This window comes from Amblyraja radiata, chromosome 21 (genome assembly GCF_010909765.2).
Source record: "Amblyraja radiata isolate CabotCenter1 chromosome 21, sAmbRad1.1.pri, whole genome shotgun sequence".
Lineage (NCBI taxonomy): Eukaryota > Metazoa > Chordata > Chondrichthyes > Rajiformes > Rajidae > Amblyraja > Amblyraja radiata.
The window spans coordinates 26865631-26888663 of NC_045976.1; the positions used below are offsets into that span (position 1 = coordinate 26865631).

The following is a 23033-nucleotide window of genomic DNA, read 5'->3' on the forward strand; positions in this document are numbered from 1 at the left end:
GTGCGTACGCATGTAATCGCACCCGACCTTTGCTCGACCGTCTCGGCTCAACGCGAACACGAGGTCGCGTAATTTGCGTGCCAAGGACACGTAAGTGTGACAGGCCCTTTAATATTTCTGCTGGCGAGCATTCACCTGCACCAGTGAACGGAGGAGAAACAGGGATGAAGAATTGCAGGGTCATGGATGGTATAGAAGGGAAGAAAGATGAAAGGGCTGTGTTTGTAGGATGGGAGGCAGACAATATAAATAGTAAATAGGAAATATAATATAAAAAATGAAACTTGGATTCAGAAATAATCGAAATTACAATAGCAGAAACATACCCTGCAGTCGCTCTCCAAAACATAGTGGTAAGCATCAGTGGTAATGAGCTGCGATTACAAAACTCGGTACAATTTTCTCTTCATAGTTCTCCATTGTTTTGTAAAATGTGATTGTTTTTTCTTTGTGTGTCTTTTTATTTTTCTCCTTAAGACACTCAGTGTTAGTTGAAGTACTTGGCAAAATATCAGCTGCAGCGCCATCTCATTCCGTTACGCTCTCACTATCTGTTCCAAAATAGTGAAACAGCCAAACCACAAAATAACATAGAGAGACACAAAATAATGGAGTAAATCAGCGGGTCAGGCAGCATCCCTGGAGAAATCCCTTCCTGGGATGCTGCCTGAGCCGCTGGGTTACTCCAGCATTTTGTTTCTTTCCTTAGTAAACTAGCAGTTCATTGTTTCGACAATAATACATGTTTTTTTCCTCATTTTTTCATATCAATTATGCTTTTGTGGTTTTGCGGTTGCAGCACCTAGACTATGGAACAGCATCCCTCTTCCCATCAGAACTGCCCCCTCCATCAACTCTTTTAAGTCTATACTTAAAACTTATTTCTACTCTCAAGCCTTTCTTGAGGTCCTCTGAGGGAGCACTGTATGTATGTATGTATTTATGTATGTATTGTTCATCTATGTACCACTGTTTGTAGCACGTTAGTATCTGCACTAACGTAATGCACTTTGGTCAACGAGAGTAGTTTCTAAATGTGCTATAGAAATAAAATTGACTTGACTTGAATTATCTTTGTTCGAGCCCGTCAAAGAATTTTAGTTCAAAAAATGCAATTTTTTGAACAGTGTGAGGGGCTATTTCCCATTAGAAGCTGTATTGAGACTGAATAAACATCCTCCAGGTAAAAAGCTCACAATCATAAAAGTGGACAATTTCACCCTCACGTACTTGGCTGAATGTGAACTCTTGCTCAGTGCTTAAGCTAGCACGTCGTCCTATTCCAGCCAGGATTTCATCATTATCATTTTACAAGTTTCAGAGAAGGTTTGGTTGATGAAAGATATTGCAAAGCACAAATGCCAGAACTTAAAACATTAATCACAATAAAATCCACTGACTGTCAGTTATCCTATCATGACCTCCGGGGCCGACAAAATGGAAAGATTTCATAGTACAGGTCATTAGGCCCATTAAGGAATGAGCCCCATTCCTAAACTTCATCTGCTCATCACAGCATGGTCTTGTATAATTGTTTTAGCCAGAGGCTGTATCCTATAACAGATGAAAAAGTATGGTCGATGGACAACTATTTTACAGTGTTGTTCTGGTTCTCAAACAAAATTATGTGCTTAAATCGTTTAAATAAAAACTTTAACAAGGATCCATTCCAGTTCTCGGGAGTTTCAGGCACAATTATTTGCCATAGATTTCCTGTCCATGTCCCCTACGATTATCTCACACTCCTGGCCAGTCAACAAGATGGGCTGGATGGCCTATTTCTACTCCCATCACTTATGAAAATCGTAGGTTCTTCACATCCATCATTCCACAGCTCAGTCACCTGACAGCAGCAAAGTATACTTCTGCTCTTCCAATTCTCATTTTCTTTCCCCATATAATATCTTCTGTTCCGGAATAAAAAAAGAGTACATTTCCTTTATTCACCAAAAAGTTATTCACTTTGGCACCAATCACAAAGCTCAAACAGTAATCAGTTAGAATTGTCGGCTGGGATCCTGTGTTTTTATGAGCATTGAATTGGTTTATAATGAATTAATACCTTGCCTTTTGAGATGAAGTATTACGACATATGGCATTTATAGAAAAATGATTAGTTCAGTGCCAGGACTTTTAACTGACTTTAAATGGGTGAAAGCTGCTATGAAAACAAAGTAATATAGGTGGGATTATTAGCTGTTCATTACACCATCAGAAATGGAGGAAAATACTGCAGCTGGAAATCTGGAGAAGAATAGAAAATTTGGGAGGTATTCTGCAGATCAGGCAGCATTTGTAAAGAGTTCAAAGTTCACGTGTGCCAATTAAGGCACAGTGATACTTGATTTACCATACAGCCATACTTAAAAAAAACACAAGACATACAACTATATAAAAGTTAACATAAACATCCACCACAGCGGATTCCCCACATTCCTCTGTGATGGAAGACAATAAAGTCTAATCTTCTCCTGCGGATGGGGTAGTCAAACCATCCGCAGTCGTGGCGAGCGAAACTCCCGCAGCCAGCGATCGAAGCCCTCACGTCGAGGTGATCGAAGCCCAAACGTCGGGGTGGTCGAAGCCCCCACGTCAGGGTGGTCGAAGCACCTGCAGCTTGGAGCTCCCGAAGTCGGTCCCTAACCAGGAACTGCAAGCACCACGATGTTAAAGTCCGCAGGTTCCTAAGGTTGGAGCTCCGAGGTCGATCCCCGACAATTGGACCGTCAGCTCCACAATGTTAGGCCACAGTGCGGACGGAGATACGATACAAAAAAAATTACATTTCCCTTGAGGCAAGAGATTTAACCCTCCCCACACACACACACATAAAACGAAACTAAAGAACATTAAATCATACATTTAACACATACTATAAACAACAAAGAAGTATGGGACGAGACAGACTGTTGGCAAGGCAGCCACTGTGGCGCCACCTGGTGGCGTTAGTGTTAATAGTGTTAATGGTTTCAGATTGATGACCTCCCATTACAACTTGTAAAGTTCAAGATAAAACAGGAGTGAGGGGGAAAAGGAAACAAAGGGAAAGATTTAGAAACATGGAACCATAGATGCTGGTTTATACAAAAGGATGCAAAGTGCTAGAGTAAATCAACGGGTCAGGCAACATTTCTGATGAACGTCAATAGGCGACGTTTTGGGTCAAGACCCTTCTGCAGAATTTTTGTGAGAGGACGGGGGGGCAGGAAAGACTGAATGGTAAAACTGGTTATGAACCCAGTAGTGAGATGGAGGTAAAGGGCAGTATACAACAAAGAATTCATATGATGATGAAGTAAATAGCAGGAGACGAATAAAACCTGAAGAGTCACTGCTGAAAATGTAAGGTACATATTTGGAAAGGGTGAATATCCAAATATGTTGTACTCATAGCCAAAATCAACAAATTGAATTGTGTCTAGTTGGAAGGTGAGGTTCCTCGTGCACTTCATTGGAACAGTGTAGGAGGCTGAAGACAGAGTGGCGCAAGTGAGATGGAGAATCAGTAATTGCTTGCATCATTTTTATTATACAGCAGGATAAACAAAAACATAGCATGGGAAATTAAAGCTTGGACCATCGCCTCAACAAATACACAGGATTAACAAAGTTGGTGAAATTACCAGGATTTCAATTCAATTTTGAATTGAAATTATATGCTCCTCTATTCGGCCCTGAAGTTTTCCTCAGCTTTTTATATAATATATTCGTGGGTTTTGCCTGTTTAAATGTTATACATTTTACTTTTTTTGAACTCCAGATTGTCAGCAGTGTTTTATCAGGCGATAACCACTGCACTTTAATACAGTGTAAATTCTGATTCACTTTGGACAGATATAATTTACTGTCTCAAAATATCTATTTGAAAGCAGCAAGAAAAAAGAGTAATATGAGTGTCCATAATATCTGTGAATATGGTTTTAAAAAATACAAAATCCAGAAGAATAACATAAATTGCATGATAAATTACAGACCGAGATAAACAAGAGATTTTAATGAAACCTAATTGCTCTTGCTGTGGTTTTATATTTAATTCTTAGTGCCCTGGAGGAGCATTTACACCAAACACGTTGTCAACAAAGGATTATCCCGATGATGTGGTAACGTTTATCAGGAACCATCCTACGATGTATAACTCTGTCTATCCGATCAATAAACAGCCGTTGATTGTGAGGATTAACACTGATTATAAGTACACCAAGATAGTGGTGGACCAAGTGAAGGCGGCCGATGGAAGATATCACGTCCTCTTTCTCGGCACAGGTAAGATATTTTTTTAAAGTGAGTCTAAATCTCAATAAGCGATGCCTATAACTTTGCATTGTGGAGGAAAACATCATGTTTGTTGGATGTTCAGGAGAATGATAGACCTGCTCCTTTGTTAACTAAAAAGTTTCTTTTTTGGGGGACACTGCCAGCTAACATAACATTACTGGCCAGGCTCATGCACACCAAGATGCTCGTGGCCAAATGTAAAGATTTGTAGCGCAATAATGTCAAGGGGATATCATCAGAGAGCCAGGAGCAGGTCTGCACCAAAGAGGACCTATTCCAATTCTTTCTTCCATCTTCTTAAATGGATGCTACAATGCTGACCCTACAATGGTGTTATAGAGTGAGGGGCTCCTTCATATCCACTTTTGAAGAAAACACCTTCACTTCAGCAGCCTTTAAACAGCTGGTTTGATGACCCACTTCCAAACTCCTAACTGCACCTTGGATATATTTTCACTTTATCATTGACCCTAGTCTCTCCTCTCTCTGCAATGCCATTGGCTTGGCATACACCTGAACTAATGCAGGGAGGATTTTATCCTCCCATCCCCCTTTCAACTACCTGCATACTTTCACATTCCACCTTTTCACAATAACTTTATAAGGATGATTGTCAAGGACTAGATATGCCCTCGAGTCCTTGACATTTCCACCGTGGGGAAAATGGTTCTGACTGTCTGTCCTATCCATGACTCATCATTAATGTGCTCTCTCCCAAATCTGCATTGGAAGCAATGCATGACAGAACAACAAATGTCCATTGGAGAATAGAGACCAACATCACATATTGCCTCAGACCAGCATGATACATTTCATTTGTCGGAAGGAATTGCGGATGCTGGTTTAAACTGAAATTAGACACAAAAAGCTGGAGTAACTCAGAGGGTCAGACAGCATTTCTGGAAATATTCCTTTTCTGCAGAGGTGCTGTCTGACCCGCTGAGTTACTCCAGCTTTTTGTGACACATTTCATGCTTGCTGGGGGGGGGGGGGTATTTTTATTGTCACCTGTGTAAAGCAGGTGATGGTGGACTCTTTTTATTGAATATACACATCTGCATTTATTTTATTTTTTCAGTCCCCAATGTGAAGAAGCAGATCTTGCTCACATTGTAATATCACCAAAAGTTGTTTGCATTCACCAGGTAAAAACAGGCATCTCTCCCAGTACGGAAACCGTGTTTAGTTTTGTTATCAGGTTGTTCATTCAAAACTTCCTTCAAGAAAAGGAATTAGATATTTTAAGGTTCCATTGAGCCAAATTCTGATTGGCAAATTGATTTGTTTCTGATATGTCTTTCAGATAAGGGAACCGTCCAGAAGATTGTGGTCTTGTCAAAAAACACATCAAATAAGGAGGAGCTTATCTTGGAAGAAATTGAAGTATTTGAGGTTTGACCATGTTTTTTTAAAATCAGGCTATGTAGCATCTAGTCAGCAGGTTGGAATTTATAAGAAAGCCTTTCCAAAGTTTCATAGATGAAAAGCTATCGGCTAAATTCATATACGGGCCAAGTTAGATGCTGCATCAGAGGCCCATGTGGAAACAATCAGCACAGTCTTTATCATCAGACTGCTGCTTTAGGTTCAATCCGGAAGACGTATAGAGTGTGCTCCTAATTATACAAGTCCCCAAAGATCTGTAATGTTTTCAAGGCAGTCAAACCTTTCATGCTTTGAAGTCTCATGCCCATGGGTTTACTGGTAGACTAACTGAGTAGATATGTGTTATGACACTGTGAAGGCTACGATGTGTTGTTAAACAATGCAGTTTATTCATTCCATTCACTTACATTCCCTTTTTTTGTCAATGCAGATCATTAAATTCAGCTAATTGTAGCCCGTTTTAAATAAATTATGGCAAAATGTATTATATAATTTCTTGAAATTCTTGTAAATAATACATAGTGAACTCCCTGCATGATTTTTTGGCAATTCTGAAGTCTGCTTCAACAATGGGGATACTTGGGGGGGGGGGGGGGGGGGGGGGGGGGAAGCAACGTGGGAAATAATTTGTTCCAGTAGTTCAGAGAGAAAGTGCTTGACAGAAGAGAGCAATTTAAATGTTTATTTAAACATAAGCCAACTTTCCGTGATTTAGCAGATGGGGCTGTGGAGTTGCCAGATCGTATCGAATGTATAAATAGTGGTTTGACATCAAGCCCCACACTTCTGCCTTCAGTTCACAACATGCCCATTCTCCCGGCCCACTGCATTCTCCTGATGATTCAAAGGCAAAGAAGTGCGTCATTAGTCAAATGGACACCATTTAATTCAACTTTGCACTTCATCTCCACGGTCATGGGCGGAAATCCCAGGAGGGACAGGGGGGGGCACGTCCCCTCCATGTTTTGGGAGGTGGGGGACAATCCCTCCCATGTTTTGTAATCTTGATTTTTAAATTTGGTGAGAAAAACTATTAAAAATCTCCGCTTCCAGCGAGACAGTGGGGTTGGGACTGATGGTCGAGGGTGCCGATTGGACGAGAGAGGCGTCGGTCAGCAGGCAGTGGGGGGGATGGGACATGATGATTCAGTGCAATGATTGGAGGAGGGAGGTGTCGGTCAGAGGCGGAAGAGGGGGGGTGGGACTGAGGAAAGAGCGCAGTGATTGGAGGAGGGAGACTTCCTGGTGGAGCAAAGATCATAGAGCGGAGGTTGAATCAACCTGTTCGCGGGGCCTTTCATCGCCCGGCGCAGCTTAAAATTGGCTGCGGCATCTTTCATCGCCCAGCGGTCAAATTGCTGCGTTGAGGCGATCGAGGCTCCCGATGTTGAAGCCTGCGCCCCCCATGTTTTGACCGATTTCCTCTCTTGTCCACGGATTATATAACCTACAGAATCTACAGGTTTGTAGGTTAATTGTTTTGGTATCAGTGTAGATTGTCCCTTGTGTGTGTAGGATAGTGTTAATGTGCAGGGATCACTGGTCGGCTCGGACTCGGTGGGCCTAAGGGCCTGTTTCCGTGCTGCATCTCTAAACTAAACTAAGCAAACAACCCTTTAAGCATTATGAAAAACCGACCAGGGGACAAAGGATTTGATAAAGGAATTTGAGTTTAATGAGCCATTAGGAGGTAGTGACCATAATATGGTCAGGTTTAATCTACAATTGGAGAGGGAGATGGGTAGATCGAAGGTGTCAGTGTTACAGTTTGTTGGTTTAGAGTCCTTGTAATAATAAAGACCTCACACCATGTCAGGTATACCCTGTTTATTTAGAATAAACAACTACAAGCTCTCACTTGAGAGTTTACTTCATACTGCGGAGTGCAGTAGACCGCGACGCTAGTAAGCTAGTGGGCGTAACTACAAAAGCATGACTCATAACATGAGCCACTAATCTACATCCCCCCTCTTAAAGAATCAATAACACTGTATACCCATAACTAAGCAAAGCAAAAATCACAACCGATGACAGAAGTACGTAAAGTCAAACATAGTCCGGATACTTCACGACCGGCCTGCTAACACGACCGACACGTGTACGATAGAGGCCATCTCCATTGCTCTTCTCTGGGGACAGAGTTGGTGATTTCACCACCGTGGGGGAGTGGACCAACGCCCCTGGGGTCGAAGCAGGAGACTGTGGCACAGGCAAAGATGGGGCAGACAGAGGAACTGTCGCAGGCATGGATTGTTGAGCTGGGAAGAGCATGCGAGGGTCACCAGATGCAGATTGAAATGAACTTGCACCATCCGGATAATAAGGAGGAGGGATTGGCTCCTTCACAGGCAGAAGATCTTGTCTGTTTCTTCGGAGGTGTGCTTGACTACTCTTCTGGAATTTTTTGAGGATGTAACTAGGTAAATGGACAAAGGAGAGCCAGTGGATGTAGTGTCGGGACGACAGATGGCACAATGGGCTAAGTGTTCGGCTGGCGACCGGAAGATAGCCGGTTCGAATCCCGCTTGGAGTGCATACTGTCGTTGTGTCCTTGGGCAAGACACTTCACCCACCTTTGCCTGTGTGTGAATGTGTGTGAGTGATTGGTGGTGGTCGGAGGGGCCGTAGGCGCAGATTAGCAGCCACGCTTCCGTCAGTCTGCCCCAGGGCAGCTGTGGCTACAGAAGTAGCTCACCACCACCGAGTGTGACTGAGGAGTGTATGAATAATGCGATGTAAAGCGCCTTGAGTATTCTAGAAAGGCGCTATATAAATCCCATCCATTATTATTATTATTAGTGTACCTGGACTTTCAGAAAACATTTGATAAGGTCCCACATAGGAGATTAGTGGGCAAAATTAGGGCACATGGTATTGGGTGTAGTGCTGACATGGATAGAAAATTGCTTGGCAGACAGGAAACATAGAGTAGGGATTAACGGGTCCCTTTCAGAATGACAGGCAGTGACTAGTGGGGTACCGGAAGGCTCGGTGCTGGGACCACAGCTATTTACAATATACATCAATGATTTGAATGAAGGGATTCAAAGTAACATTAGCAAATTTGCCGATGACACAAAGCTGGGCGGCAGTGTGAACTGTGTGGTGCTATGAGAATGCAGGGTGACTTGGACAGTTTGGGGGTGTGGGCAGATGCATGGCAGATGAAATTTAACGTGGATAAATGAGGTTATCCACTTTGGTTGCAAAAACAGTAAGGCAGATTACTATCTAAATGGCTATGAAAGTCTATGAAAGTAAGCATGCAGGTACAGCAGGTAGTGAAGAAAGTGAATGGCATGTTGGCCTTTATAACAAGAGGAGTCGAGTATAGGAGCAGTTGTACAGGGCCCTAGTGAGACCACACCTGGAGTATTGTGTGCAGTTTTGGTCCCCTAATTTGAGGAAGGACATTCTTGCTATTGAGGGAGTGCAGCGTAGGTTAACAAGGTTAATTCCTGGGATGGCGGGACTGTCATATGCTCAGAGAATGGAGCGGCTGGGCTTGTACACTCTGGAGTTTAGAAGGATGAGAGGGCATCTTATTGAAACATATAAGATTGTTAAGGGTTTGGGCACGCTAGAGGCAGGAAACATGTTCCCAATGTTGGGGGAGTCCAAAACCAGGGGCCACAGTCCAAGAATAAGGGGTAAGCCATTTAGAACGGAGACGAGGAAACACTTTTTCTCACAGAGAGTTGTGAGTCTGTGGAATTCTCTGTCTCAGAGGACGGTGGAGGCCGGTTCGCTGGATACTTTCAAGAGAGAGCTAGATAGAGCTCTTAAAGATAGCGGAGTCAGGGGATATAGGGAGAAGGCAGGAACGGGGTACTGATTGGGGATGATCAGCCATGATGGCTGTCGGAAGGGAGAGTGTACACTGGCGCGGTTTAGCTGCCGCTGCTCTCTCTTCACATTGTGTTTTTGATTTTTTTGTCTTTGGATCGAATTCTGTCTTTAATTTGTGTATAGGTGATGTCTTTATTATTTATTTTACTCCGATTATATGATTTTTACTCTTGTTAAATTCTGTAAGGTGTCCTTGAGACTTTTGAAAGGCACCCACAAATAAAATTTATTATTATTATTATTATGATCACATTGAATGGCGGTGCTGGCTCGAAGGGCCGAATGGCCCACTCCTGCACCTATTGTCTATTGTCTATAATTGTAGTCTTCAGGGCAAGTGAGAGTAAAGGAGGAGAATATTTGAGGGCATAACATAGTTCTCATTTTAGAAGCTGCCATGGCTTCAACAAGTCTATCACCAATAGCCAAACACATATGCTATATGTCGACTTTAAATGCATACCTGTTTTTTTAATGCATATTCCTGCCAGCTCACCACTTCCATTGGACAAAGTCTGATAAGGATCTAGAAATTCACTCTTGGTTGGTAGAAATATACAGATCATACAGTTGCTGTGCTCTCTGCCTTCAAACTTTGTGCCATTGAAATTAATGCAACTGAATTGAAGATTTGGGATACAATGTGCTCATATAAATATTTATTGTGTTAAAGATGCCAACTAAGAATGAATCTCTTTGTATAATATATCTCCACAGGCAGTTTCAATTATAAATGTTGACTTGTGCCTAGAAATTGCTTAACTGCAATTTAATGACACTTAAATAGTGTTGTATGTCATTCTAACGCTGTTTTTTAAAGTCCCATAAAGATTGTGAACATCATTTGCGATGTTCCCAGAGCAACATTATTATCTTTCCCCATGTTGCACTACCCTGGGCCAGTGTCAGCAAATGCAATCCCATTAATTCATTGCAGGCTCTCACAGATGCCAGCAGTCAGCTACAAAACCGCAACCTGGGGAGTCGTCCTTTAAAGGGATGTGCACATATGATTAGCACTGTCACGGGGGGGGGGGGGGGGGGGGGGGGGGTTGTGCTTCGTCAGAATGCATGGGACAGGCTAAGAGAAGAAATTACTCTCTAGATGGATAGCCTGCATCCTAATGGTATGAGCAGGTTCTTATGGCAAAAGATTGCCGAGGAGATTAGTAATAACATCAGGGATGTGTAGAATAGGAATAGAAACATAGAAACATAGAAAATAGGTGCAGGAGTAGGCCATTCGGCCCTTCGAGCCTGCACCGCCATTCAATATGATCATGGCTGATCATCCAACTCAGTATCCTGTACCTGCCTTCTCTCCATACCCCCTGATCCCTTTAGCCACAAGGGCCACATCTAACTCCCTCTTAAATATAGCCAATGAACTGGCCTCAACTACCTTCTGTGGCAGAGAATTCCAGAGATTCACCACTCTCTGTGTGAAAAATGTTTTCCTCATCTCGGTCCTAAAAGATTTCCCCCTTATCCTTAAACTGTGACCCCTTGTTCTGGACTTCCCCAATATCGGGAACAATCTTCCTGCATCTAGCCTGTCCAGCCCCTTAAGAATTTTGTACGTTTCTATAAGATCCCCCCTCAATCTTCTAAATTCTAGCGAGTACAAGCCGAGTCTATCCAGTCTTTCTTCATATGAAAGTCCTGACATCCCAGGAATCAGTCTGGTGAACCTTCTCTGTACTCCCTCTATGGCAAGAATGTCTTTCCTCAGATTAGGAGACCAAAACTGTACGCAATACTCCAGTTGTGGTCTCACCAAGACCCTGTGCAACTGGAGTAGAACCACCCTGCTCCTATACTCAAATCCTTTTGCTATGAATGCTAACATACCATTCGCCTTCTTCACTGCCTGCTGCACCTGCATGCCTACTTTTAATGACTGGTGTACCATGACACCCAGGTCTCGTTGCATCTCCCCTTTTCCTAATCGGCCACCATTCAGATTAGAGTCTACTTACCCACAGTTCAGGCAAGTATGGAAAATGAACAAATTTGGTTTAAACCGGCATCTGTAGTTCCTTCCTACATGTTTCCCTGTGATCATTCTGTGTACTCCAGTGGGCCAATCAACAATTATATTGGACTATAGAGTTTGGAGAACTCTATAATTGAACAATGGGCAACAATCTGTGGCAGGAGATTAGTGACATTCGTCTGGAATGATCCCAAGACCAGGAATTTGAGAATGGTCATCTGGACCTCCACATAAGAAGGAACACAGTCACACATCTGAGCCTGTATTTGATTTCTCAGGTCATACATCTCAGTGAGGGCAAATAATGCAGTTTTGACTATTGCCTTTTTTAAATGACACAGATCTTTAGGCCAAAACGGTTCTAAGATCCTGGCTAATCAGAGCATAATAAGAAGCGTTTTCAAATGACCAGGATCTCCAAACCCTGTTTGCCTAAAATCTGTGTCAATTTAAAAGTCAATATTCAAACTACATTAGACACAAAGTGCTGGAGTAACTCAGCAGGACAGGCAGCATCTCTGGAGAGAAGGATTGGGTGACGTTTCGGGTCGAGACCCTTCTTCAGACTGCCCTATGCTTGCTTTTCAAACCAGTGAGGCTGAGTTAAACAGGAGTTTTACAGTGGAGCCTGTTTCCTACTCTTCATGGAAACCCCGTATAATGTCAGGAGTTGAATTACCCACAAAACACAAAGAGGCCTGGAAATGGGTGGGTTTTTATTTTGCACCAACTTAAGTCTTTTTCCAGCTGCACAACAGTTTTTCCCAGACCTGTGAAAAGGAAGTTACAGACCATGATTTTTTAGCGGAGAGGGGAAATTGTGCTCATATCTAAAATTTCCAACATAAAACAAGTTGATCACCATAAAGCTGAAAATACAATGTCATCTATGGAGCGAAGGAAATAGGCAACGTTTCGTAGTCTGAAGAAGGGTCTCGACCCGAAACATTGCCTATTTCCTTCGCTCCATAAATGCTGCCTCACCCGCTGAGTTACTCCAGCATTTTTGTCTACCTTCGATTTTCCAGCATCTGCAGTTCCTTCTTAAATATGTAAGATCGCACCATTTTTTCAGTCTGGGTCACATTATAAGCTACATTGGGATAAATCTGGGGGACTTTGCCTTAAGGCCAGTAATGAATCAGATGGATTTATATAATATTCCAGTAGTTTATTCGTGCTAACGTTTCCTTCTATATTTAATTAAATTAATTTAATGACATAAATTTACATTTCCCAGCTGTAGTGCCGGCATTTGAGCATGTGATTCTGGATGAATAGTCAGGGCCTCTAGATACTAGCCTAATACTTTAAACACAGTACTTCTCTGACCATGAATCTTTATAAGCATGTATGTAAATAAATCCTGGTCTTGGAATAAGGGACAAACAGTAGCACAGTGTTAGGTGCTCCTCAACAAATGCATGGTTTCAGATTCTATGTTTGTCATTTGGCTGAGTGCTATTCCAGTCGTTTTGAGGCAAATCAGATCTTTATATTCTCAACCAATGTACATATTGACTCCTCAGGTTACTAACTTTGACACTCTTTTTCTTTTGGAGTGTGTTTAAAATACATTGTGAACAACAACAATTTAATAAGGGAAGGAATTTTTCATGACCTATTTTCACTAATGAAAAGTTAGTGATATTTATCGTCTAGTGAGAGACGTTTATTGGTCTTGACGTTTCCTGGTGTTTATCTGATCTCTTTGGTTATATAAATTCAATCAAAAGAAGAGTTAATTTGATTTTGAGTCAAGTGTGTCTTTTTTTTCCTGGGAGGGCAGTAACAATAGTATACAAACTACTGAGAGACAAGTTGGTCAGAATCATCAGAGAGTCTTCAGGTGCAGATAATTCCTGCAGTTCCATCACAGACAGTCAAAAGGGAATACAGTAAAATGTTTCACTTTCCCCAGAGCAGACTTCCTTTCCATTACATCACGCTTGATCTGATAGTGAGGCAGAGGAAAGGATAGGGACCTCAACAAACTGAATGCAAGCAGGAAGTGAGGTTTGTGTTTCAGACTTTAGGATTAGGTCCCAAGACTTCAGCAATGGGAGCAAGCAGACTGCCAAAGCATCATCTACTTCAATAGACAGTTATTTTGGACATTAGTCGCACCTAAAAAGCACAACAACCTATGAGAAAGTTGGACACTATTCCTTAGTAATTGCAATCCAAAAAAGTTAACTTTGAATCAACCTTTTTCTTAATAGTTTCAATATGGGGGGGGGGGGTTTCAGATGAAAAAGTGTTCATGTTGCACATGGGTTCATATTATTGGGATGTCTAGCACTGGGTGCAAATCGTTAAAATGGATAGTATTTATTGATAACATTGCGTGAGCCAATAGTTGGAGGTAGTTTTGCTCATGTAATTCACAGGGAGGGGCCGACTGCTCAGCAATCAGACAACTTTATCAGATCTTATCCCAGTTCTGACCAAGAGAATTACACCTAAAATGTCTTCTCATAGATGCTGCCTGTTTTGGAAATGGCAGGATGTTCCCACTTTGAGGGATTCTCAGCCTCATGGCAAAAGGAAAAAATATATATTTACAAACTCCAGGCTGAGTCAGGAAACTTAGGTGTTCGAGATGAGGCCCCACTTGCAAAATTTTGGTGGTCATACCTGTGAAGTCAAACCTGAAATAGTCGGTCTAAAATATATAGGATCGATTAATACTGTGAAAGTTTAACTTTATCAAAGGTGCTTTGATTTCTGATTAATTTCTGATTTCAACTTTTTTTAAGTTGATTAAAATTGTATGAAAGTGTTGATTTCATCCAGGGTAATAGATCATTTCAAATAAAGTTGGTAATCTGAAGCCATATTCTGAACTTCAGAGACATTTCAAGGCTTCCAATGGTACCCAATAGAACAGTGCAGGACAGGGCAGTTGTGCTCAATGTGGTAGATTGGCACAATGTGGTGCCTTCACACGTGGGGCTGTAAACCACACTTAATTTGTCCATTAGTCGACCTTCAGCATCATTAGGTTTGAAGCTATTTTCAGATTGTATGCCTATTTCATCTAAAATCTGAAACCTAAAACAATACACAATTATTGCTTTTATATTTGTGGCTAATTGACCTCAGGAAATGGTAGATCACCAAAGACTATTACATCAATAGATAAAACAATTTCAAACAGGAAAGTTGTATCAGGTCAATGTGCTATTCATTATTTGTAGCCTTAATATAAATTTCTTTGGCGATTTGCCAATATGCTGACGGTAATCTGTCAAGAATGCTTAAACAATTCTGATTATTTTCCTTTTTATAGAATCAATCAGCGATCACAACAATGAAGATTTCATCCAAAAAGGTAGATTTTTGTTTTATTGATGGCCGTCTCTTTATTGCAATAAAATAGTTGATCACTGATATGATGCTGTTTTTGAATTGGTACAAAATGCTTTTATGAGTTAGCATTGGCTCTGGAACTGCAAATTAATGGAAAGGTGAAATAGCAGATCATGCTGTACATCAAACTGTGGCAAGCATTTCTACCAGTAGATATAGTAATCCTGCTCAGAGAGATTTGCATTATTTCATTTGCAGAACTAAAATTTTCAACGTTATGATGTAAGTGGTCACCAAACATTTTTAATGCAGAAAAAACGAGCAAAAATAAAATTTTAACAGACATATCAACTCTATACTTTTTTGGTGAGAAGTTAGAATGCTAAGACAGAAGTCTATTTAATTTTTGAACTAAATTTGGCACGTTCATTAAAATAATGAATTATTTGAGTCTACACTACGTTTCAGAAGTAGTGCACAGCAAAGGACCATTACCCTGGACAAATGTCTAGCCACAAGATTTTCAACAGCAAAAATATTGAATTGATGGAAAAGCTGAGTTGAATTCTGGATCAAATAACCAAAGATTGATAGAAAAGACACTGGAATCCTTACTGAAATAAGTAATAGAAAAAAACTTGGAAATTCAAAAGTTGCTCTTGTTCAATATTATTTCCAAAAGACCATATGTTTAACCTTCTCTATTGAGTTACAGAAGGAAGTAACAGAAGATGCTGATCGTAATAGAATAGATATCATATATATACATATTTCCAAAGACTGTTCAATAAGATAGACATGACTAAGATAAGAACATGAAAAATAAAAATAGACGACTTTCATTTCAAAAATAGAAGACTGGATCATAAGATGACTAGAAAACAGAGATTAACCATTTTTAAAATAATTGGTCAGAGTGGGGATAGGTTTCGGTATTGGTATTGAGTTATTATTGTTACATGTACTGAGATATGGTGAAAAGCTTTGTTTGCATCCTATCCAATTAAATCAGATCATACTACACATGATTAGAACCTACTTGCATACAAATTCAACAGGTAGTGGAAATCCATGTATAGATGTGTAGATGTGATGAAAAACTTTCCAATTGCAGTTGAGGCCAGAACAGTGGCCACCCTTAGAAGAGTGTCTTTTTTAAACCCAATAAGGAATTCTCGGGAACTGTTTTACAGAGAAAATGTTTTCAGAAAATGGAACTGGCTATTATTGCAGGATGAATTGAGGTGAATAACACCTTTAAAACACATTTAAGGATAGATTGAATAAGCATGAAAGAGAAAGGAAAAGAAGGATGAGATGAATCGAGATGAAGGAAGGCAGGACACTTGTGCTGAGCACAAACATGTAGAGCATTTTTCTTTGTGGCAAATGTGTTTAAGGTTTTTAGATATTTATGCAGCCAAAGATAAGCCCCTGTTCCACTGTATGAGGTAATTCAAGAGTTCTCCCGAGTTTTCCCCTGATTCAAACTCTGAGAATGTCCGTAGCAGGTCCATAAGAGTTGGTGGATGTTTCTTAGCGGCTCGTAATGTTAACGGTAGGTACTCGGGACATCCGGTAAACTCGTGACATTTTTTCATCCCTGCAAAAAATGTCCCCGAGTAAAAAAATACTCGTGATGAAAAAAATTGTTACTTTTTACTCGTACGAGCCGCTACGAGACATCCACGAACTCCTACGGACCCGCTACAGACATTCTCCAAGTTGGAATCAGGGAAAAACTCATGAGAAGTCTTGAATGACCTCGTACAGTGGGACAGGGGCTTTATCTGAACATATTTGTGGGGCTTTTCGGTTTGTGGCATTTCAAAAATACCTCTTTGCTCACAGACCATAACAGATCAGTGATATCAATGGGATGGCATGTTCCTTAGATGTAAAGACCAAAGGATCTGTGGTCTCATCTAGTTCACTGCATGCTCACCTTGTGTGAAAGTAAGTCTTTAACCAATGTACCTGCCACTAACTAATACTCACCAAGAAAGTGAGAAGTTATGAGCCATTTTGCTGCAAGTTTAGAATTGCATATAACCCGTATTGATTCAGAATGGCAGACATTAATGGCAGACATTAATGAACCAGATCAAATAAAGCAACCTGCTGGAGGAAGTCAGCAGGTCAAGCAGCATCTGTTGAGGCAAAGTGATGGATGACAATTCAGGTCAAGACCTTCCATCAATCAACTTCCATTCAATCAATTCAATGACAAATAAAGGATTCAATCTAGAGTGAGCATGTAGAAGGAAAATAGTCAGTATGTAGAAAGGCGGTGGAGGAGTGGAGGAGTGGGGCAGTGACTGATAGATGGTAGGTGGAAGCAGGTGAAGAGGGGATGATGAGCAGACAGGGTCAGATGGGGAAGAGGAGGAGGGAGTGTTGAAACAGAGTTTGCCAGGTAATAGGTAGAAACATAAGCAAAATATATATATTGGTAGATGGAGCCAGGTGGTAGAGAGGGAGAACATTAGACATGGTGGCTGGTAGGTGGTAGGTTGGACCAGGTGAGTTTGGGGTGAAGGGAGATGATAGGTACATGAAGTCAGGTGAGGGAGAGGATAGTTTAGTTTAGAGATACAGTGCGGAAACAGGCCTTCCAGCCCACCAAGTCCGCACCGACCAGCGATCCCCGCACATCCCAGCGTGTGGGAGGAAAGATCTTGGAGAAAACCCATGCAGTCACGGGGAGAACGTACAACCTCTGGACAGATTGCACCTGTAGTCAGGATCAAACCCGGGTCTCTGGCTTTGTAAGGCAGCAACTCTACCACCGTGCCACCATGGCACGGGAGAGGTGAACCAACTGAGAAGAAACATAGGAAGATGGAGATATGGATGCTGGGCAAATGAAACCAGGTGGGGGAGGGTGATGAGTCCAAGTAATGAAGAGAGGGATGGGAAAGGTGAAAAAAGGGAGAATGACCCAAGGTGAAATGGATAATACGTAGCAGTTTTCCCCTGGTGGAATTAATTATCTGGGCATCTGGATACCAGCCCAGCAACTTAACCACAATGCTGTCTCTCTGTCCCAGCCCAGCAACTTAACCACAATGCTGTCTCTCTGTCCCAGCCCAGCAACTTAACCACAATGCTGCAACACAAGCAAGGTAGCAAAGGTGGGAAAAGAGGTAACAAAAAGAAGTAAGATTGATTTAAGTATTAACATAGGTAAAACTGAAATCAAAGACATTATTAAGCAAAGACTGAAGGAAAGATGGCAAAAGCAATGGGAGGAAGAGCGGAAAGGACGGTGGTTCTACAGAGTCCAGAGGAAAGTGGGAGAAATGAGATGTGCAGGAAAAAACAGAAAAGAGGAGACAGTAATTTCAAGAATCAGATTTGGACACACTGGTCTGAACAGTACACTTTTTATAATAGGCAAGCATAATACAGGCAGATGTGAATACTGTGGGCAAGAAGAGACAATAGAGCATGTCATTATACATTGTGAGAGGTATGAGGAAGAAAGAAGACAAATGAGTGAACGATTCAGAAAAGAAAAAGTACAATTTGATTTAATAGATATTTTACAAAGAATTCATATAAGTGCTATCAAATCCTAATGCTTTTTCTCAGGGTAACCAATTTGTTCGGAAAGATATAGGTTATTAGTATATAAGTTATAATGTTATTTGATCCACACTCCATACCAGTTGGTGGCGGTAATGCACTAAAAAGTTGTTTGCCAACCGCCAAAAAAAACTACAAAGAAGAAGAAGACGAAGACGAAGACGAAGAAGAAGACGAAGACGAAGAAGAAGAAGAAGAAGAAGAAGAAGAAGCAGCATTAAGACAAAGCTATGGAAAAAAGAAAGTCCATCTAAATCCTGTTTATTGAATTGTGTCAGGAATGTGTTCTTTGCAGCCAAAAGGAGAAAAGATTGTTTATATTAAGCACCATTTTTGTTTTTGCTTCAGCAACAACTGTATGTGAGCTCTGATGAAGGTGTAGCCCAGGTGTCCTTTCATCGATGCCATGTCTATGGTACAGCATGTGCTGACTGCTGCTTGGCCAGGGACCCTTACTGTGCTTGGGATGGCAAATCCTGCTCCAGGTTTTATCTAACTGGCAAAAGGTAAGTGAAACAACAAATGTTGCCTGAAAAGTCTTAGTGAAAGACCAATACATTCACAATGTAGTCAGCGATCAAATGACTTGAAGGTTATTCGAGTAGATCCTTCAGCTAAAGGATAATATCAATATGCTGCAATGATCATTGTGCTGTATTGTCTCAGTGATTGCAATCTAATATGTTAACAAGTAGCCTTAATAAAACCACTGAGCCAAAAGAGTTCACGGCTTATGAATAAATTATTTTGACTATTACCCCATTCTCCCTCTATAGGCCTGATGCTACTGCTGATATCAACACCTGCTTGGAGGGTGACTCTGGATGTCTAAACTGTAAAACAAAGGGGCCTTTAGATCCATTACCTTGGTCCTATCAATTAAGCCCCAGCTGCTGCTGAAATGGGAACAAACTCAATTAAAACAAGTCTGTAATGACAAAATGGGAAAGGGAGGAACAAACTCATAAAACCATCATTAAGTGCAATGTATTGGTCTCTTTCTTTAAGGCCAGTGCTGATTTTGAATAAGCTTTTCACCCTCATGAAAGAATGATGCATTGAGCTGCCTGAAAGCAATGGCTCTGCTTTTAATGAGAGATTCTGAACTGATGTGCAATTTGGAGCGTCAATGGTAGAATACAGCACCAAACTAGCACATTATCATCCATGAATGATTCTTTTCAATTTTTACTTTTGTAAAATAATCACTTGTTCAGACTCCACTGGCATTTCTATTGCACGCATTTATGCAGAGAGAATGAAATGTTTTCCAGAGAGGACAGAAGCGGCAGTGGAGAGGTAATAAGATACTTAATCGCAGGCTCAGGATTCAAATAACGCCAAACGATACTTCACCAATCTGCTCAATTAGCACAGATTAATTTCCAATTGGGCCAGTAAACAATAAACCCGGCATTTAAAGGGAAGGGCAAACAAATCATTCTTTGCAATACCCCTTGCAGATGGATTGGTTTCCTAATGACCCATCATAGAAGACACCTGGACTCTGCACCTTTATCCAGTTGTCCTGTTGATGGAAAATGTGCATAAATTTGGAATATTGTGTTCAGTCTTGGTCATCCTGCTGTACGAAGGATGTCACTAAACTGGAAAGAGTGCAGAGATTTATTGGGCGTTGCCAGGACTTGAGGACCTGAGCTATAGGGAAAGATTGGGCAGGCTAGGGTTTTATTCCTTGGAGTGCAGCAGGCTCTGGGGTGAACTTATGTATAAAATAATGAGAGGAATAGATAGGGTGAGTGCAGAGTCTTTTACCCAGGATAGGGGGAAATCAAGAACCAGGGGGCATAGGTTTAGGGTGTGAGCACAAAGATTTAATAGGAACCCGAGGGGCAACGTTTTCTCACAGAGGGTGATGCGTATGTGAAATGAGCTGCCAGAGGAGGTAGTTTTAGAGACGGATACAATAACAACATTTAAAAGACACTTGGGCAGGCATATGGATAGGAAAGGTTTAGATGAATATGGACCAAATGCAGACAAATAAGAATGGCTTAGATGGGGCATCTTGGTCAACATAGGTGAGTTGGGCCGAAGGGTCTGTCCCCGTGCTGTATGACTCTATGACTCGCAATGTAAAGCTCCTTATGACCAAAGATATTCCATGATTATTAAGAAAGTAGCTTCTTTCCAGGAATTCTAATGCATTGATGGACAAAACTAACTTCTTTCAAAGAAAACTTCAATTTTTAATCAACAATTTCATTGGTGATAGCAAGGGAATTCTTGCCCCCAATGCTGAGGGAGAAATCTGTTGCAGAACCTGCAACTTTCTTGCAAACCAGCCTCTCCCTATCAACTCCATCTACACTTCACGCTGCCTCGGGGAAAACAGCCGACATGATCAAGGACCAGGCTCATCCCAGTCGTTCCCTTATCATCTCCCTCCCATTGGGCAGAAGTTAGTGTGGAGGGAGAGGGAGACAGGTGGGGGGAGAGAGGGGAGAGTGTGAGGAGGGAGAGTGGGGAGAGGGGGGGAGAGAAGTGGAAGAGTGGGTAGGGAGAGAGGGGTAGGGGGAGTGGTGGAAGAGGGACAGAGGGGTAGGGGAAGGGGTGGGGGAGGGAGGGAGGGGGAAGGGAGGGAGAGAGAGAGGGATGGGGGAGGGAGGGGGTGGGGTAAGTGGGAGAGAAGTGGAAGAGTGGGGAGGGAGGGGGAGAGGTGGAAGAGGGACAGAGGGGTAGGGGAAGGGGGCAGAGAGAGAGAGGGAAAGGGGTGGGGTAGAGAGGGAAGGGGGTGGGGGAGAGAGGGATGGGGTGGGAGGAGGAGGGGAGGAGAGGGTGAGGAGAGGGTGAGGAGAGGGGGAGGAGAGAGGGGAGGGGAGGGGGGAGATGGGGTACCACCATGAGGTACCACCTCCAGTTTAAATTCCATTTGGAATATTTTGGAGGACCAAGAAACCATGAACCAAGAACCAAGTTACAAAAACCTCCAAGCACATCCCACCAGACTCCGAGCAGCTTCTTCCCCTCTGTTATCAGACTACAAATAAGATGCTTCTTAATCTACGTGGCATAGTTCTAATCTACCACCCCTTGGAATTGTATTTTTCCATTTTCACTGCAACCAAAACCTATACACTGCATTTTTTGTTTCTCTTTGTACTACCTGTTGCACAGTTTGATTAAGTTCATGTACAGTATGATTTGACAGAATAACATGCAAAACAAAAAATTTCACAGTATCTTCCCAATTAATGATAATAACTCAATTCCAATACTAACTTTCTGCAGAAAGTGCCCTTAATAAAGTTGCTGTGCAGTTTGGAAATCTGTTTTGCAACATTACTTCTCACGAGGTGCTCAGAAACAACCACGGATTAAACTCTATCATAATTCTCGTATGTTTGTGTTTGGTCACAGGAGGAGTCGAAGACAGGATGTCCGACATGGCAACCCAATGACCCAGTGCAGAGGCTTTAATCTGAAAGGTGAGCATTACACATTGTTATTCATGAGGCAGCAGAGATATTGAAGGCTATTTACAATATAAAGTTAGGTATGGAACTTTCAAACTCATCATCATCACAAACGAGCAGAAATTAAGTTTAAGGGCCTGTCCCACTTAGGCGATTTTTTTCGGCTACAGCTGGAAAATAGGCTGTTGCCACATGGTCGCAGGGTGACGCCTGTATTGTGAGCTGTCTCCTCAAGTGTCAAAACTTTTTTCTTGTCGCTGCTGGATCTTGAAATGTTCAAAACCTTTCGGCGACAGTGGGGTTGATGTTGCCTGCCTTTTCCTGTCGTAGGTGCTGTCGTAGGTTGTCGTAGGTTGTCGCCAGGATGACGCCAGGTGATGTTGGTTGTCGCCGGGTGATGACCTCAGTGAATTCCATTGGCGACAACCTACGTCATCCTACGTCAATCAGCGACAGTTGGTTGTCTGGACCAGAGATGTCTTCAGTTGTCTTCATTTGTGGCCGACAGGGTCTTAGCTTGTCGTAGCTTGTCGCAGGTGGAGGTAGGTTGACTTTGGTTGTTGTAGGTTGTCGCCTGTGTAGTCGAAGGTTGTCGTGGCTGTCGTCGTGGTTGTCATATGTGTGGCCGTAGGTGGACATCCCAAGTGGCGAGGAATTGTGTCGCCGGTTGACGTAGCTTATCGCAGCTTGACATCGACTAGGTAGTACCTTGTCATAGACATTGTCGTAGGGTGGGTCCCTTTTGGCATCCCGCTACGACTGTGACTGTCGCCGACAGTTGCCTAAAAATTTGCCTAAGTGGGACAGGCCCTTTAGGTATTATTAAATAGCAAGAGAGTCAAGAGTGTGTTTAATTGTCTTTTGTGCCGAATAAAGAGCAATGAAATTCTTACTTGCATCAGCATAACAGGTCTGTAAATACAATGCACACATAGATAATGTAATAGTTCTTGGTTTTTCAGGCGAGTGCCGCGAACTTGACAGTCGCCAGCAGTCCGCCGAAAAATCGTCTAAGTGGAGCAGGCCCTTTACAGATCTGTATTCTTCCTTTGCCTGAAGAAGAAAATATATTTTTCACTGTCTTTAGTTTAATTAAGTTTAGAGATATAGCGTGTAAATGGGGCCTTTGGTCCACTAAGTCCACACCGACCAGCGACCACCTGTATCCTAGTTCTATCCTACACACGAGG

At 42.0% G+C, this 23033-nt stretch overlaps 1 protein-coding gene across 4 annotated transcripts in view; it reads left to right on the plus strand.

Moving 5' to 3' along the window:
• Positions 1–23033, plus strand: part of sema3c (semaphorin 3C) — a 229215-nt gene that overhangs the window by 200394 nt on the left and 5788 nt on the right. For all 4 annotated transcript variants that reach the window (XM_033039812.1, XM_033039813.1, XM_033039814.1 and 1 more), the window contains 5 exons: positions 4041–4263; positions 5579–5667; positions 14799–14840; positions 18755–18912; positions 21788–21855. In XM_033039812.1, the coding sequence (XP_032895703.1) occupies positions 4041–4263; positions 5579–5667; positions 14799–14840; positions 18755–18912; positions 21788–21855 (580 nt within the window). The remainder of the gene's footprint in view (positions 1–4040; positions 4264–5578; positions 5668–14798; positions 14841–18754; positions 18913–21787; positions 21856–23033) is intronic.